Genomic DNA, 12,897 nt, shown 5'->3' on the forward strand with positions numbered 1-12,897 from the left:
AGTTTGAGATTAAGTGTCTGTGAGTATTGTGAACCACATTCTGTAAAAAATTAAGTGGTTTCTATCCCCGCTTTGGGCGTTTTTCAGGATATTAACTGAAAGGATTTTTTGTCGTCTGTTTTAATGTCTTATTTTAAAGGGGGACTCCACCAATTTCACACATGAAGTTCAGTTCATTTGTTGAAAGGAGTCTGTTATATGATGTATTCTGTGGCTATGGGGGGAGATTTGCATAGTAAAAAAATTAATTATTCTGATGATGCCGTCTTGGCCAACTGGGCTTGAGACTTAAATATTTTAACTGAAAATCTGCGTTACAAACTGGAGGTGTGAGGTTTGACAGAAGTGGGCATTTAGGACCTTTTTTAATGTCTCTTGTGTGTCCACCACATTTATGTGCAATACTAAATTGCTGAAAAACCCCTTTAAGGCAAAACACAACAAATTTCAAAAAGAACATGAGCACAGATATAAAGGCCAGTATGTATATTCACCCTCTTTTCTTTTATTTAATTTTTCTCTTTCCCTTTTTTTCCCACTCAGGCCTCAAAATAGCTACAAATCAATACATAGAGGGCTGGCAGCTCAAAAAGCTCAACAGTAGTTGAGTTTTCCCCACTTAGAAAGTGTGTAGGAAGTGCGAATGATTTAACTTTGTAAGAGTTCATTATAACAGGTTTGTATAAAAGATGGTTTGGTTCTAAGATACCAACATTATGGAATTTCCTCAAAGTGAAATCAATGTGACAACATGCCTGTTATATTAGTATCATAACATAAACATGCTGGGGTGATATTTATAGAGTACAAAGTGTGTAATATACCATAGGTCTTGAAAACTGACCAAAGCATCAGCTGGCTGCAGTCCATCCAGAGTTACAGCATTACAGAGAGAAACTTCAAAGGTCAGAATAGCTGTTGGGCTGCATATGTGATGGAAACTCATCTTCACTGCAGTCAATATCCGTTCTCATATAACCCTTCTGGTTGCCATGGTTACAGACCATACCTCCTCCTATCTCCTCCTCCTCAGGTCTCTCATCCTGTGAGAGTAATTGGCAATTCCGGGAGGGTGAGACCGTGGGTGGGGCATGAACAGTTTATGGACCTGTTACCCAGACTGTGGTGTCATGCAGCAGCTTTTAATAACTGCAAGTGTGACATTAGCAGGCTTGCCAGATACAAGACTGGAAAAGATGATGATTAAAGTCTCCATCACTTGCGCTCCAGAATAAGTCATTACTACTTTGAGGGGTTACAGAGAAAGAAAACAAGGAGACTGAAGTAAAGAGACCAGCTTGTTTCAATTTGCAATCACCTAAGTAATGACCACATGGTAAAAACCTGCAATACTTGACTGTGACCGCCTCCGGCAGGGGCAGTGTGGCACTAACAAATCTGCGGGGAGATTTGCATAATCAAAGGATTTGCACTGATAATAAGCTCATTCTTACAAATATTTATCTTGAGCTGCCAAATTTAGATGGGAATTGTGTCTGTGAGTGCATGTGTGCATAAGCCTATTTAAATTGAAGGTGTGCATGTGAAAGACCAACACCGGTATAAGGGTCCTACTTATCCTCTCAACTGGATTGCATTAATCTACTAATCTAGAGCCATTTACATAACTGCTTCAATTCAGCTGCAGTTAAGCAATCACTGCCCCCATTTCCCTTCTTTTGCCCAAATGTGGTATCTACTGCATTCCCAGACTTGAACTCTTTCCCCTGAGTCCCTATTCTCTTTGTCATTTAATTAAAGTCATTTAGTTGTGTGCTCCCATTCCTTTTTTGCCTGGGTCCCCCTTCTTTGAACTGTACTGTTTTCTTTTACTTGCCTTGTTTCCCAGTGCTCCTAAGAGCATGTTGCACTGAACATGTATGTGAGCTAAAAGCTAAACTTCGAGCAGTGTTACAAATCTTAGTAGTTTATGTTTGGGCTCAATCAATATGTTGTTGTCAAAGAGTAAAACTGGCAGGCAATGTGACACCAAAATCCTCTTCCTGTTTGTTTTGCAGAATAAATACCTCTGAATCAGCCTGTACTTTATGAGTGGATCACGCTGTGGAATTTAAATCGTGTGATTGAACATAGTTGTTGGACAAAAGTGAACCCTAAAGAAAATCAGATTACATACATGTTAGATTTCAGCACCCTACATTTTAACAATTAAATGTGCTTATTCTATTTTCCCACACAGATAAAATGTCATGGTACTGTCCTTTTTCCTCCAAACCTCATTTACTAAAATACTGTATAATTATTTATCACATTTATCGTAACAAAAGTAATACACAGTAGAGATGGAATGCACAATAATAGATTATATGTGGAAATAAACGAAAAAAGACAAGAAAAGTGAATATAAAAAACAAACAAAAGACAGAATTGGAGTAGACTGGCAGATTAAATAAAATGCTAGGAAAAAAATAAAATGAGATTTTCGTTTTTATGTCAGATTGTGAAATATTCAAGTAAAATAGTAATCATTGATTTTCTTTTTTATCCACCTTTGTATTATGAAAACAACATGCCATTTACTGCCATCTCCTGGTATAAAATATTTATTACATTGTTGCGAACAGAAAAAAGAAATCGAATAACGATAAATAAATAAATCTGTTAAAGAAACTTATGTAAGAATATAACTGCTTAAAACGGGTATTGTATGCTTAAAATAACTGTCTGATGTCAGCCTGATGTCTCGTTGAGAATTCAGAAACTTATCTGAAAGATTAAGTCTTTCGATAATCTATGTGTTTTGCCTGGGAGAAATTATTTGAACTTCCTACTTTTGCAGCCAATCAAATCTTGTTTAAAAAAAAGCGACTCGTTCGCTTTGTCCAATCACGACACGCAGAAAATGAAGTGGGCGTGGACATCGAGTGGAGCAGCTGGTAGACTTTCCTGTGCGTTGTGTTTGGAGTTTGACCACGCAGAGCCAGCGGACAGGCACATTTTTACAGAAGCGAAAATGAAGCATGACTTGGGACACTGAATAGCAAAGCGATTGATACATTTCTCGAGGCCTTTTCACGTGGAGGATTTAAAATAAACTGGTGTGTTCGTGGTAAAGGTGAGCGGACAACAGTAGTGACATGTTTGAAGATCATGCACGTTAGCATTAGCAACAAAGCCACCGGTTATTTTAGTTACCTGCCTCATCAGTCACTGTCATGTCGCGTACATAAAGACTGTGGTGCTGTGTATACACTGCATGGCATTAGTCTAAATTAGGATCCAAAGGTTACGTGAGTGTCATTGGAGCCTCTTGCTGGCAAACGGAGTGGGGTTCCCTAAATTGCAACAGGACACATCACGTTTCCAGTCAGGGCACTTCAAGGATGTCTCCTTCTCTATATAGCTTCCCAGGACGCACTTGATAATGTCTAAAATAGACTGCAGGCCACATGACGGGTTTCGCTATCACAGAAAACAAACGGTTGCAACACAGCTGAAACAAACAGTCAAGCAGAATATTTATTTACAGTTGAGAAATGAATCGTTAATTAAATGGGCATTGGGCGGTTTATTCAGGGCAGGTAAATAATCAGCTATGTGTCAGTCGGTCAGATAAGTCCGCAGGCTGCTGTTCAACCAGCTCCAGCCTTTAATGGCTCATCTGATGTCACTAGTTTAGGGAAATTAAAATCTGCAGGCCACATCATGTTTGTTTCAGGTGTCTGTTAGCACTGTGTTAAAGCTGAAGATATCTGTCACAGCTTATGGTTTTCTTTACATTAAGTCATGTTTTCATCTTTGTCAGACTGTGTTGACATGTTTATTCCAGTTTCCTCATCTTAGTCCCCCCCCCTCCAAGTTAATAGCACTTAGACTAAAAACATTCATGAAGTTCATTGATCAAATTCTTTCTTGTATTTGTGACATCACTGCTTGGTAGTGGTATATCAATACAGTATTCTCACATAAAATATAATACTTTAATTTATCAACATTATTTCACCAAGCTTGAGTTTTTAGTGCGGATTCGGGAGGAAATTCAGGGGTTTGTTTGTGTACTGCAGTCTTAATAGGAATGTCTGAGAGAATGGAGGGGGCGTGTTGAAATGAAAAGAGAAATGTCCTTTCGCAACAGCTGTGACACACACATGTTCATGCAGACACTGTCACTTCCTTCTCGATCATACCCTCTCCCTGACATCAGTTTTTGCCTTGAACATCGTGCTAAATGCACACTACCATATCACTTACGTTTTTACCATTGCTGGTTTCACTGTGATTGTGATTAAAGCCTAGAGTTTTATTTTTGATTTGTCCGATGCAGTTTTCAGCCATGGAATCATCGCTAACCGGGAACCCAGCCACCCCAAAACTCAGCCCCTCATCTCCCTCCACCCTGAGGCCAGGCCTTTCCTCTACCAGCTCATCTTCTACCACAACTGCACCAACCTCAGACCGCCCTAAACCTAAACTCACCATGCCAACACCTCCAACTACACCATCATCTTTTGCCTCTCCTCGGACTTCTCCAGGTCTCTCCTCCCGTTCTTTCTCCCTGTCCACGCCGCCTGCTTCCCCTCTTCGCCAGACCATCAGGAGCCCCTCTCAGGTGGGCAGATCGCAGCTTAATGCAGCCTCTACGGGCACTCCCCCAACCGCCATGGCTCCACAACCTCCTCCCACACCGGATCCAGGTGAGAATCAAACTCTGACCTTTGACCCTTTCTACACTTTTAATCACAAAATCTTTACTTCATTGTTTACCTTTACTCTTCTTCATCAGTCAGTGTAGCCAACACTCCCAGTTTACTCTGTGTACTGCAGTGTCTCCATGACTACCATTGACATTTACCACAACATGGAAAGCAGCCTCTCCCTATCTGCTGGCTTGAGGAGAAAAACCCGTCTCACCCCCCCTGTCTTTCCTTTTCCATTCTAGTTCACATTGTAGGAGATCTCTTAGCTGCACTGCGGATATCACTTTGTATTTGTTTCATGCCTTTGCAGTGACGTCTAGATATGTAAATATGTATTGAGTATATGAGTATAACTGGAAAGCATGAAATCTAACACCCCAGTTCTGTTCCCTGAAAAACACACGCCTTGTACCATGTGTCTAGCTGTCCACGGATTTCAACAGATAATCATAATGTAGCTTAAAAAAGTAAAAATGGGAGACAGATTGCAAAACAATGTAAGCATGTGTGTGCAGGGAAGCCAGCAGCTGCTGTTGACTGTGCTAAACAAACAGTTATTTTAGGGCTCAGGCGAAGGATCGCGGTATATGAGCAGCAAACCAGGAGCATTGAGGGGTATCTGATGGAAGTTGCTGGATCCCATTGCGTTTTCTTTTCCTTGCAGAGACAGGCAGGCACAGACTGACCACCACTTCATGCACCAGTATCACTTACAGCCTGTGGGCGCTTTGAATCTTGGAGAGACAGACACATTTGTTGCCTCCTCCGTCTTTTTCCAAGTGTATATGATTAGAAAGATTTGCTATCATGTTTTTGTTAGACACAACAAATGTGACACCTCACTTTAAAGGAAGTAGACACATTTTCCCTTGTGAGCTCTAACTCCATTCAGGCACTGGGATTTGAGAGAAGCAGATCTCATCAGCCGTGAGAAGATGATAATTAGACCGAAAGGCTTCAGAGGGACATCCTTATCAGGAAGAAGCTGTTTCAGAAAGGATGTGACTCATGCTCACGCTCTGGGATCACTCATGTCACTGACTGGCACATTCAAATGGATTGTTTCCATGTGCCTCTTTATGTTTATCATGTGTTCAGAGTATTTTAAACCCAAGATGATAAATAATTTAAACAATCACTTGACTAAAACGAAAAGTCAAAAGTCAACGGGAAAGGTGCTATACAAACATTCCTTGCCTTGTCAAGAACAGTTGTAGCTGGGACCAAGGGTGTTCAGTTCAAATCTTAATTGTCACACAAGAATGAATATTTTTTTAAAGTCAGTCCTCTTGTGTTATCCACCTATTTACAGAAGATAAACTTTATTATTATTTTATGAAAAAAAACAACATTTAGTTGGACACTGTTTTAATAAGAATCTGCAGTAAATGTGCAGTGTTTATTAAATAATTGTCTGTTTCCTTCAGAAGAGCCAGAAGAAGAGGTCAGTTTTGAGGATCTGGAGGAGAGAGCAAAGTCAGGAGATGCTAAAGCACAGACCAAGGTCAGTGTCAGTGAACATATTGCAAATACTATTGGCTTTAACGGCCATATGGTGGGCACAGAACAAATCATTTTGATGGGAAGGACAGGTCATGAGTCGGCTAAGTCACAGTAAAGCTTGCCTTGCAAGTCTAAGAGTCGCTGTGTGTCTTTGTTCGTTCGTGTGTGTGTGTGTGTTCGTGTGTGTGTGTGTGTGTGTGTGTGTGTCCAGATGGGCCGTTACTTCTTGGCATTAGCAGAAGAAAGAGATGAGGAGCTGAACAACTGTACAGCGGTCACTTGGCTCGTCCAGGCTGCTAAACAAGGACGCAAGGATGCCGTCAAACTGCTGCAACAGTGCTTAGCCTCCAGGAAAGGTACCAGCAGCTCCCACTGCTAGCCCCGATCTATGGCTGCTACCAAAGTAGCATGGAAATCATAGGTTTGATGTTATGAATTGGTTAGACTACGCTTTGCCTGGTGCTAGAAATACTTGTCCATCATCAGCAGGCACATTTGTGTTCTGTTTTTTAGGCATTACTCTTGAGAACTTTGAGGAGGTGAAGAAGTTGTGCACGGAGACGCGCTTTGAGAGAGGCGTGAGGAAAGCGGCTCTGCTCATGTACTGGAAGTTGAACCCGGACAGGAAGAAGTCAGTGGCTGTTTCTGAGATGCTAGAGAACGTTGAACACGTCCACACAGAGCCAGGTATGGACACACTGACATTGCACAGTTTGATGTTGCTTATTAAAACAAATAGAAGTAGATGTATATTTAACATGCTGTAAACAATTTTAAGCAAAGAAATACAGACTAGTTGCTTGTTTTACCCTCTTGTATTTACAGGCAAACCAATCTCCCCGGGCCCACTAAACAGCTCTGCCAAGAAACAGAGGAGAGTGCTGGAGACTATGGTCAGCAATGAGGGTACGTGTGGATGGAAACATGGCCCCAACTTGTACGATGTCTTTAACAAACCCAAGATGAAGTGTTTACTAACACAATTGTCTAATCTATGTACAATTTGTGATTTATTCATCTTGCCTAATATGATTGAAGGGGCGTTGTTTTTATTTATTTATGTTTTTAAGAGCTGCATTAAGAAATGCCACTTTCAGATGTATTTGCTTGTAAGTGAACGTACAACATTTGTATTCTGTGTGTCTTTGTAGCCAGCTCCCATGTGGGTATGGACGACTTTGTTGAGATGACTAAGAAGTACGCTCAGGGTATTGCACCTTCGCCAGTCATGGCTGCAGCAGGAGGCGATGATGATGACGATGATGTAGTGGTGAAGAATCCAGATGATTTGCCCTTACACCAAAAGGTAGGAAGATCTCAGACTTTGTAAATGATGCAGCTGGTGTCTACCGTCCATTAGATTCCATGCTCTCCTCTTTGTAAAGTCCCCCTCCATTTAAAAATGTGTGTTGCTTATTGTTACTTCACTTGGATGTTTGAGCTTCACTGTGCAGATCGATGTATATGCAGAGTTTGACAGTAGAACGCCATTTCAAGCATAAGTGTATAAGTTATTATTATTTTGTATCTTTTCTGTTGTCACACTATTTTGCTTGAAATAAATAAATAAATAAATAAAATAAAACGCTGTGTTATTTATTTATTTTTTGCTGCCTTACTCCTCTCTTTGCTGCCCCCCCTCGCCAGCTGCTGAAGTTCCCTCTGTATGCTTTGCTGGAGATCAAGGAGCACCTCATTGACTGGGCGTCACGCGCTGGCATGCAGTGGCTCAGCGCCCTGATCCCTACGCACCACGTTAACGCACTCATCTTCTTCTTTATCATCTCCAACCTCACGATCGAGTTCTTCATCTTTCTCATCCCTCTGCTGGTTTTCTACCTCTCATTCTTTTCCATGGTCATCTGTACGCTGCGGGTGTTTCAGGTTAGTTACTGCTCCTATTAAAGATGTACACTTTAATACACTTGTTGATTTTGGCGATATTGAACCTGTGTAAGGGTAAATATAAGTTGTTTTTTTTGCATTAGATTTCTGTACTAAAATACAGTACATAACATAGTATATTAATAAGCATCTTTTTCTACAGAATTCAAAAGCATGGGAAAATTTTCGGGCCCTGACTGACCTGCTGGCGCACTTTGAACCTGGTATTGATCTGGAGCAGGCTGAGACCAACTTTGGATGGACACACTTGGAGCCTTATCTGTAAGTACTTCTTACATGCTCAGTCGACTACTTGTAGTTTTCTTTTTACGCAAATGTAAAGTTTAGTTTTGTTCAGGTTTTTCTAGTTTGACTACAACATTTGAGCTTCCCATTGTCACGTAGATACAATCATGCAGTTTTTGTCAAGTTCAGGCAGAGCTTTAAAAATTGTTTTAATATTGCTGGCATTAAGAGGGGAGAGCGGTGTGAGTTTAGCCAGTTTTTACTTGAGGTGTCTTTAAAGTGAGGACATGACAGTAATGTCTCCAACTAAAATATGTACATATATTTTAGGATGTGGTCTATCCCTGGGAATAATCAATTTGGACCTAAAATAAACTGTTTTCAAAATATGGCTTTCCAAAACAAAGTGAACTCTTTGTGAGGAGATGAGGGGCTGAGTTTTGGGGTGGCTGGGTTCCCGGTTAGCGATGATTCCATGGCTGAAAACTGCATTGGACAAATCAAAAATAAAACTCTAGGCTTTAATCACAATCACAGTGAAACCTGCAATGGTAAAAACGTAAGTGATATGGTAGTGTGCATTTAGCACGATGTTCAAGGCAAAAACGGCTGTCAGGGAGAGGGTACACATGGGGAGAGGATAAGTTGAGCCACATGGGGGGCGGGGATATCAATGTCATTTCATCATGCAAACTCAAACGCCAGGTCCCAACATTCAATTGCACTTAGTGAAACATTGCAGCTATGTCTCCTGGTTGTTTCATATCAATGTATCGCTTTAAAGCCATCCTATTGATCGTCATGTCCCGTGCCACCTGATTAATTGACTTCCCATTTTTGAACCTCACCCACTACTCCAAACCCACAATTGGAGTTGAATCCTGGCTGTCTTGTATTTATAGAAGCATGACATGATCTGGTTTCTGGTCTCAAGTGCATAATGTCATATCATTTCGGTGATGCATAAGAATGCACTGTAAAATTACCGTCAAATAGGTGGCTCAGCTTCCCCCAGGTCTTTTGGCTCAAATTACCCCATCCCTGTCATTTTAACAAAATTAAGATTAATGTCATGCTAACAGTATAGCCTCATATTGTAACTTTCTAAAGCACTAACACATGCGTAAGATTTTCTCAAACCTGTCTGCAATTGTTCAGACACAAGAATCAGGACTCCTTGAACATAAATTTTCTTTAACTTAAATGTGCTTATCACTTATTCCATGGGCCTCTCTCCATCACAGGGTGAGTAAAATGAATGACTCTTCAAAAATGTGTGGTCACATGACCAATTTTGTCTATGGTTGCTCCAGAAGCAAGGGGTGGCTCAACTTCCCCACAGGCTCAAATCACTCAAAGTTTTTTTTATTGATCTATTGTTTATATATATATATATATATATAGAAAATGAAAATGAGCAGTGGTGAGGTATTATTCTCAAAATAAACAGTAACATTAAAGAGGGTGAATGAAATCCAGAAAAACGAATACATCTGTCTGCTTGTGTTCTCAGGTACTTCCTGCTCTCGGTGGTCTTTGTGGTTTTCTCCTTCCCTGTTGCTGATAAGTCCTGGATCCCCTGCTCAGAGCTGGCTGCTGTTGCTCTCTTTTTCACTGTCACCGCCTTCCTCAGCCTTCATGCCTCTGCTGAGCTCTTCGCTCGTAGAGCCCTCCTCACCGAGGTCTTCTCTGGAGCATGCTCCCTCACACGCCTCCTGCCAGACTCCTTCTGGTTCCTCAGGGCCTTTGGGATGACGTTCATCACTGTGCCTCTCGGGGACGTCGTAGCGTTTAACCTGGGGATGCCATGTCTGCTATATGGACACCTTTTCTATCTCCTCTTCTGTATGGCCCAGCTGAGAGGCTTCAAGGGCACCTACCTGTGCCTCGTGCCCTACCTGGTTTGCTTCACCTGGTGTGAGCTCTGCTTCGTGCTCCTTAACAACGCCACTGCAATAGGACTCATCCGCACCTGCGTTGGCTACTTCCTCTTTCTGTTCGCTCTTCCAATACTCTCACTGGGCCTGGCTGCAATGCTCATCATCCAGTTACTGCAGTGGTTTCTGGCCCTGGAGGTGACCAAGATGGTGGTCACACTGATAATTTGCTTTGTGCCAGTAGTGTTGAGGCTTTGGACCCGCTTCAGCCTCAACCCCATTGTGGTTTTTCGGTCTTTGTCACGGAGCAGCATCGTCAAGCTCATCCTGGTGTGGCTCAGTGCGGTGGTGCTCTTCTGCTGGATGTACGTCTACAGGTCTGAAGGCATGAAGGTTTATAACTCCACCCTGACGTGGCCTGAGTATAGCAACCTCTGCGGCCCACTGGCCTGGAAAGAGTCCAACATGGCCCAAACCCAGATTCTCTGCTCTCATCTCGAAGGACATCGCGTCACCTGGACTGGACGCTTCAAATACGTCCGAGTGACCGACATTGAGAACGGGCCTCATTCGGTCATCAACCTGCTGCCTGTAGTCATGGGGAACTGGATGCGGTGCCTGTATGGTGAGCCATATCCTTTGTGTGAGGACGTGAAAAATGTCACAGCCGAGTCCCAGCCTCTGCCTGCCCCGGCTCCTCCTCCAGAAGATCCCCTCTGCAAACTTAAAAAACTGGCCAAGCATGAATGCCACATCAAACGCTTTGATCGATACAAATTCGAAGTCACGATGGGCATGCCACTAGAGAGGAAGACTAAGAACGGGACAATCATAGAGGACGAGGACGCGACTAAGGACATAGTCCTGCAGGCTAGTAATGAGTTTAAGTCTGTGCTTTTACACTTAAATACAGGAAGCCTGGTGGAGTTTAGCACCATACTGGAGGGTCGGTTAGGCTCCAAATGGCCTGTGTTTGAAATGAAAGCCATTCACTGCATGTCGTGCGCCAACGCCCACGAGCCCAGCCGCAGGCAGTATAAGATTGAGCACGACTGGAGGCGCACGGCACAGCACGCCCTGCAGTTTGGTTTTGACTTCTTCTTCAACCCCTTCCTGACCGCTCAGCTACAGCAACACTCAGAGACGAGAGTGAAACAGACATTGTGACACAGGAGGGAGGGTAGAGGAGAGCGATCTGGCAAACAAACCTGTCCAATAAGGTGTATAATGATAGTACTGTCGTCAGCTGGAGAACATTAATGATTATAAACCTCTGTTCTGAACAGAATCTATTTGCAATATTAGTGATTATTTAATAGAGGGTGGACAGATACTCAGACATTGGTGGTGTCAGTCATGTTGTAAATCTGAACTCTAGTGAGTGTGTTTGCATTCTTATAGCTTTTGAGCCAAAATGTGGGAAAATGCATATTATAATGAAATTACCTTTATAAAGAGGAGAAACACAAATTAATAGGTTTTTAGAGCAAGCAATTTACTGCCTAACACTAAAGTAAGAAAAACAACCTATCATCCTCAACTGTGGTCAGTTGTGCATTTCATCCAACTTAAGCTAGACATGTTCTCATCACAGGGAGTCTGTTAATGAAGTGATTTCAAAAACACTGTCTGCTGCAGCCATTTTTATGTACGTTTGTCAAATATTTGTGGCCAAAATAGTCAGTATTTACATTTTACAGTTTCCTTGTTGAACTGTACTCTCGTTGTGTATGCGGCCTACGAATTATAAAAGAAAAGGTTTCTTTTTTTAACAAAAGGTTACTGCTGATAATAACTCATAAGAGTTTCTCCTTTGCTGTCAAGCTGCAATTATTTAATATTACACATTATATGTCCAGTATGCCCCGCGACCCTGTACGCAGGATAAGCGGTTGACGATGGACGGATGGATGAATGTCCAGTATGTCATTTTGAAATATTTGGTATTGGAAATTATTTTCAAGTGCCTTATAAGACTCTTACTCTCAATTCAAAAATAATTTGGAAGAAAACAATCACCTTAACCTTAGCCTTGAAAATGCTCACCTGCACCTGCGTGGATTTATTAGAGCAGTTTAGTTTATCGGAAGTTTTTCTGTGCCTTCTCTGTTCTCACGTGTCTAGTTTCTTCTTTCTCCTCCCTTGTTTGTCTCCATCTCTGCTGTGCAGAGACTTAATATATATTGAATATTTGCTGTCCCTAAGTGATGAAGTGTTTTAAGTTAGGATGTCACTACCAGTTTCTATACTGTGACCCATAAAAATATTGAAAACATTAGCTTGTTGTTTTTTATTTAACACTTTTATGCAGCATGCTCTTAGTGCTGCCTTTTAGAAGCAACTGCTAATTATTTACTTTGCTCATACTGTATACGTTTAAGATTACCATTTCAGTGCAATTGGCCTTTTTCACAGCAGACATTTTGACTTGACATGTCACAGTAGGAAAAATGGGTGTAAAAGCCTCGAGTGCAGCTGTTAGGGTCGCAGAGTTCAGTTCCCTTACCATCGTAAGGGAACTGAACTCAAGTTGAGTGGATCTTTTTCACAACACTTGGACAAGTTAAACACACATCTGCACTGCATCTCATTAATTGCTGCAACTGAAGTATATTTAAAGGGGCAACAATCAATATTTTTATTATAAAATGTAATTAATTATTGCAGGTTTAATGTGATGAGTCCAATCTGTGCTTTTCTTCCTATGACAAGTGTCTCCTCTGAAAAAG

The 12,897-nt window shown here is 41.6% G+C and overlaps 1 protein-coding gene across 2 annotated transcripts; it reads left to right on the top strand.

The window, feature by feature from the left end:
- Nucleotides 1-2,898: 2,898 nt before the first annotated feature.
- Nucleotides 2,899-12,446, top strand: wfs1b (Wolfram syndrome 1b (wolframin)). Of its 2 annotated transcripts, none has more exons than XM_038699393.1 (10): nt 2,899-3,076; nt 4,286-4,655; nt 6,089-6,162; nt 6,373-6,517; nt 6,675-6,848; nt 6,987-7,067; nt 7,313-7,467; nt 7,809-8,045; nt 8,209-8,327; nt 9,805-12,446. In XM_038699393.1, exons 2-10 carry the CDS (start codon nt 4,295-4,297, stop codon nt 11,333-11,335), a joined length of 2,877 nt encoding a protein of 958 aa, XP_038555321.1. In that variant the 5' UTR covers nt 2,899-3,076; nt 4,286-4,294; the 3' UTR covers nt 11,336-12,446. The 2 variants fall into 2 exon arrangements, with proteins under 2 accessions (XP_038555321.1, XP_038555320.1); XM_038699392.1 differs by having other exon boundaries at nt 2,900-3,076; nt 6,086-6,162.
- The last annotated feature ends 451 nt before the right edge of the window (nt 12,447-12,897 follow it).

Source organism: Micropterus salmoides, unplaced genomic scaffold, assembly GCF_014851395.1.
Source record: "Micropterus salmoides isolate LMB-PRFRI ecotype aquatic unplaced genomic scaffold, ASM1485139v1 Ms_hic_scaffold_5, whole genome shotgun sequence".
NCBI lineage: Eukaryota > Metazoa > Chordata > Actinopteri > Centrarchiformes > Centrarchidae > Micropterus > Micropterus salmoides.